General features: G+C 39.3%; 2 protein-coding genes across 2 annotated transcripts in view; one reads left to right on the top strand and one right to left on the bottom strand.

Moving 5' to 3' along the window:
* LOC140925542 (E3 ubiquitin-protein ligase TRIM45-like) overlaps positions 1-1,152 on the bottom strand; it is a 15,139-nt gene extending 13,987 nt beyond the window's left edge. The window contains exon 1 of the mRNA XM_073375481.1: positions 1,087-1,152. The gene's annotated coding sequence lies outside the window, so the exon portion shown is untranslated. The remainder of the gene's footprint in view (positions 1-1,086) is intronic.
* An 880-nt stretch (positions 1,153-2,032) lies between these two features.
* LOC140926558 (ras-related protein Rab-38-like) lies at positions 2,033-3,465 on the top strand. Its single transcript, XM_073376285.1, has one exon. The coding sequence runs from the start codon at positions 2,212-2,214 to the stop codon at positions 3,049-3,051; it is 840 nt and encodes a 279-aa protein (XP_073232386.1). The 5' UTR covers positions 2,033-2,211; the 3' UTR covers positions 3,052-3,465.
* The last annotated feature ends 1,535 nt before the right edge of the window (positions 3,466-5,000 follow it).

Raw genomic sequence — 5,000 nt, 5'->3', positions numbered from 1 at the left:
ATATGTACTCAAATAAAAGGTTCTCTTCTTTGTCAGGTTTACCTCTCTTTGTCGTTAAAAAATGACTGCATGCGAAAGAAGGGAAAAGGACACTTAGTTGAATTTTACATGACGCTATACACTGCTAGCCACACGCCTTTCAAAATAGTGGCAGAACAATCACAAACAACCACGCTTACTTGTAAGGTGTGTTTAGTGTTAAATCACCCTGAAATAATATTGATCTTTCTTCTTAATTCAAGGTAAAAATCATTGTTTGCTTTACTTGAATTGAGCACTTGTTTGTGAATTATGCGATTTTTCTTGATATCTTCAAGTTATCACACGTCACTTCTAGCTACAAAAGTAACAAATGCGAGCCTATAGTTTGAAGGAATAATAAAATTTGAAAACGCAATTAATTTTTTAATAATTAATTTCAGTAATTTTTTTGAAAACTTATAGATTGAAGGGATTGAAACATCGATAAAATTGAAAGAAACCCCTGAGGATGTATTTTTAGGTTCAGAGCCCCCCTCTCATCTGGATTTCCAGAGCTGTTAACCCCCCCTCCCATGAGATTTTCCAGCATGCCTTCCGTTGTGAGTATGTGGATTTTTTCTGGAATAACCCAATGATTCCTTTCTTATTTTCGAAGACGTTTAGTATAGCGAATGATAAACAAACAACCGATGAGCAACATGAGTATTTTCTCATCATGATGGAACTGTTTCGTCAGCGAACTACTTGCTGCATTGATTGTACAATACACGAAGTTTATATTAGCTTTCAAATATCTCGCAAGGTTTTAATAGACCTTTCTGCCTCAACCATTCACGCACAAAGAAAGTCTCTTTTCCTTTTAACTCTTCAAACGATACATTGGTTGTTTTCCCTCCAAGTGCGAACAGCTCTCAAACTAAATACGAGCTTACTTCATTTTCATCCCTAAAGAACGTCTGAATAAGTCTCCAGGGTTAATTTGTTTGACAATATCAGAAACAATTTCTCGCTCTCGCTTTCAGTTTTCGGGAAAGTGTGGCATAGCTCTCAATTAAAGTATAAATGCTTATTAATAGTTTACCAACAAAAGAAATTACGACCAACCTTGAAAACTAATCACGGTGCAGCGAAAACCTCTCAGCTTCTTCGGGGAAAGGCGAAAGTGGAGCAGGGTTTTGATAACTGTTCCCGAATTGACTGAGCCCGCGATGAAAAATACTGAGGAAAGAATGGACAGAGGGAACTCTCGAGGGTAGTGTAAGCACAAATTCTGCCAAACTGATGCAGAGATCACTGATTCCTTTTGGGGCATTTGTATCCTTAAATTACCTTTATTTACATCAATTTGTATTTATATTCGCATCATTTTTTTTCGTCGCCTCAACACCTGTGCACCCCTGGTTTCGGCATCTCATTGTAATTTTTGTAACTTCATCTAGGGGTTAAGATACCAGAAGAGGGGTGAAATGGCTAAATTAATTCAGGCTACCTGCACCCAGATTGTCTCTTTTCACTCGTCAATGAAGCAACGCAAAAGTGCTGGCTACACAAGTAAACTTTAGCCACCCTAGCGGCGAGCAGCTAGAAGAAATGGCTGCATTTCGCAGGTTAAATAAACTTAGAGCACAAGGTGACTATAGATATTTTCAGAATCATTACATCACGCACGCAGGTATAATTTGCATCGATTACTGCGTAGTGATTAGCATACGAACAGTTCATTTTCTATTCTTCATCAATAATCCGTAACACAAAAGCTGTTTACTTTTATATTATATGTTGTAGCTTGCATTCACCATCACTTGCACAAGGGTCATCAGATGTTTGCAACGTTTTTAAAAAATTAACCTAAAGTACTAATAAAGAATTTTAGACAAAGAAAACTTTTGTAGTGAAATATAAACAGAACTGGAAAAAACTGATAAAGATGCATCCAAATAAATGGGAAAAACGGGGGCAAAAAAGGAAATGAAGACTTCACTTGACCTCGGGGTCAAGTATTTGCCCATCAACTTGACTGAAAGCACGTTCCATTGCAATGACGCATAAAAATATATACACACTGAAGTAAACAGTGTTACAGCAAAACCTTCAATTGTTATGAAACAACCATCAAATTCGCGTGAAAGAATCAGTGGATAGCTCACAAAAAGCAACCAGATCAACAAAGTCATCCCGAAAAAAAAAAAAGAAAATTACATCGATCAGAATTGCAGTGTAAGGTTCGAAATGGAAGTCCTAGACTCGATCAAACAAGTGTTACGCACGCAGGAAATGGAGGTCGCAGAATCCACAAATCCGCAGGATGGAATGGAAGTTTTGCACACGGTCGAAATGGACCTGACGGATGCAAATGATGTGGCAGACGGAAAGGTTATGAAGGAAAAAGTCACGTTCTTGGAAATGAAAACATTCGAAAGGAACGTCAGTTCGTTAGAGGGCTTGGAAGAGAGCACTGAGCTGGACCCATTGAAGATCATCTGCGTTGGTGAGTTTACAGGCGGGGTTCGAGCAAAGGGCGTTTTTATCAAAGACTACCTGGGAATTAAACCTACAGCTAGAATCCACCCTTTCAACTCCGTAGATTTCTACTTAAAAAGAGTGAACTGGTTGCGGCTTGGAGACTATAGAAGTCACTTCTCTATAGTTCTTCAGCTATGCGAGATTTCGGATATGGAGCGATTTTCTGCCATGACGAAGGTCTTCTTTCAACATAGCCAGGGTGCACTGGTGTTTTGGGGGCCTCGCAATCCGTCATCGCTTGCCAGAGCCGTGCAGTGGAAAGCAAAGATCGCACAAGAAGTTTATTCGCCGATTCCTTGCGTTTTAGTGACGGAAAATATTAAAGATTCACAGTTAAAATCAGTGGAGTGGATCGGGCAAGGGAAAATATTTGAAAACGAGTTGGCTCTAGATAGGTTCTGTCGAAGACACGGTTTTGTGGATCATTTTGAAATCAAATTCCGTGACTGGGAATCTGGAGAAAAGAGCGTTTTCGGACAAGCTGTGACCTGTGCTCTTGACGAGATTTTGCAGAACGAACATAAACAAGACAAAACTTGGATTTGACTCAAAAATAACCTGTATAGAGTGAGCTTTATTACTTCTTAAAGCCGAGCGGCTTTTTTGATTGAGGATCTTATCAACTTTCACTTTTTTCCAAGGGAAAATTTGTTACGAAATTTTCCTTTGTGGTCTTTTTTGCTAATCCTACTATTGTATAAATTTGCTTTGTAATAAAAGCCCTACCTAAAAATGTTAAGAGTGGTTGTCAGAGAAAACCGGGCAAAATGTTAAAAATGTCAACGGAAGGGGGTCAACAGAATAAGTTCATACTAACATCATAGATAGGTCTGGTGGAGTAATGGACAAATATACCAAACATAGGTTCTTCACTGCTCTTGTACTAGAGATACGAGCATCACTTTATTCGACCCCCTCGGACGCCATTTTTATAAGCAAATTTTCACAATTTTCTGAAACTCACAGAACCCTCAAAATTTAACGAGCGAAGTTTATTTTTTGTATGCGATACAACACATCACAGAACTACTTTCTAAAACCATAAGATTTTTTAAGTAGCCACGGACAAGACTAAAATTTTCTTATTTTATCTGACCTAAACTCAGTGTCTGCAAACGAGCAAAAAATCGGGCATTTTTGAATTGATCTACAGCGCACAACTAAAACGACAGAACAACTCTGACAGCCAAATTGAAGTCTACTATCATCCATGTAACTAAAACACTAATAATCATTTTGGGCCATTGAAACAGGAAGAAATTAGAAAAACGTGTTTGTTTTTAAGTCCTCTTCGTGAATTTTCTTTCATATTTCGCTGTAAAGTATGCTCAGCAGCTGGAGGACATATCAGAAAGCTCGAAATACTGCCTAGGTTACATTTTGAAAGGGCAAAAAGTGCTGAACGATAGGATGAAACTAGAAAATAACAAAGCGACGCCATCTTGAAAATTCAGAACTCAGGAGGGACTGGCACTAGTAGCTGCCTTGTCCACAAGTGATGAATTACCAAACAGATAAAAGACAAAAACAAACAAACCGGCTTATCAGCGACCTATTACAGTCCTATTTCTTCTTCAATTGCTACTTTTAGTTAAATTGTTGTCGTTTTTTTTTTTTGGCCGAGTGATGGGGTGTGGTGAACGGGTGACCAATTGGCATTACTTTATTCAGTCTTTTCATTCACTTCATTTTGAGTTATCCCGTATAAGTCTTAGCGTTTCTTTGGACTCTTTATTGTATCATCTATTTTTGCATCAGTCTTCAATCACCGTCCATGTCCGAAGGTCCACTCATCTCCTGTTCATGATTTCCTGATGCACAATTTCAAAGTCCGGAAGGCTTCGCCCGAAGGGTATCTCTTTCAAGCATCGGATGTATCAAAGGGTAGCTAGGAGATCAGTCTACCGAGAAAAGAAAACGATCGCCACCTACCTTTAAAACTATAAAGCACGGTGCAGACACAGCTCGCTTCGTTTCTTACGCCGCGCGGAAAGGAGGCGGAAGTGGACAAGTGTTCCAGGATTGACTGAGCCCGCGAACGAAATATACTGAGTGAAAAGAGGACAGAGGGATCCCTCGAGGGTAGGGTAAGCACAAATTCTGCAGGAGTTGCCGCTAAACCGGAAGAGATGGGTGATTTCTTTGGGGTCTTTTGGGCTTTTTTTTGTTTACATCGATTGGATTTATGTTCACATATCTTTTTCGTCGCTGTCGCTTCAGCTGTGTGCCCCTGGCTTGTATACGTAATTTTTGTGGTGTGTGCCCACGACGAAGAGTTTATATCAAGTAAGAATTAAAATAAAGGTTCAGGTCATGTATCAAACCTGATCCGGGGGTGACCTCCACGCAGATCATTTCTTTTCGTTCGTCAAGCATAAAGTGCATCGCGCGTATGCAGTAAAATATGGCTGTAATAAAGTATATAATGGTAGGCTAATTTTCAGCTTGCACGAATTTTTTTTCCGCTCACTGCTTGTGCAGGAATTTTTTTTTCA

The sequence above is a fragment of the Porites lutea genome, chromosome 2, assembly GCF_958299795.1.
Source record: "Porites lutea chromosome 2, jaPorLute2.1, whole genome shotgun sequence".
Lineage (NCBI taxonomy): Eukaryota > Metazoa > Cnidaria > Anthozoa > Scleractinia > Poritidae > Porites > Porites lutea.
The sequence above is the reverse complement of the archived record's forward strand: the minus strand, read 5'-3'. Positions and strand labels throughout refer to the sequence as shown.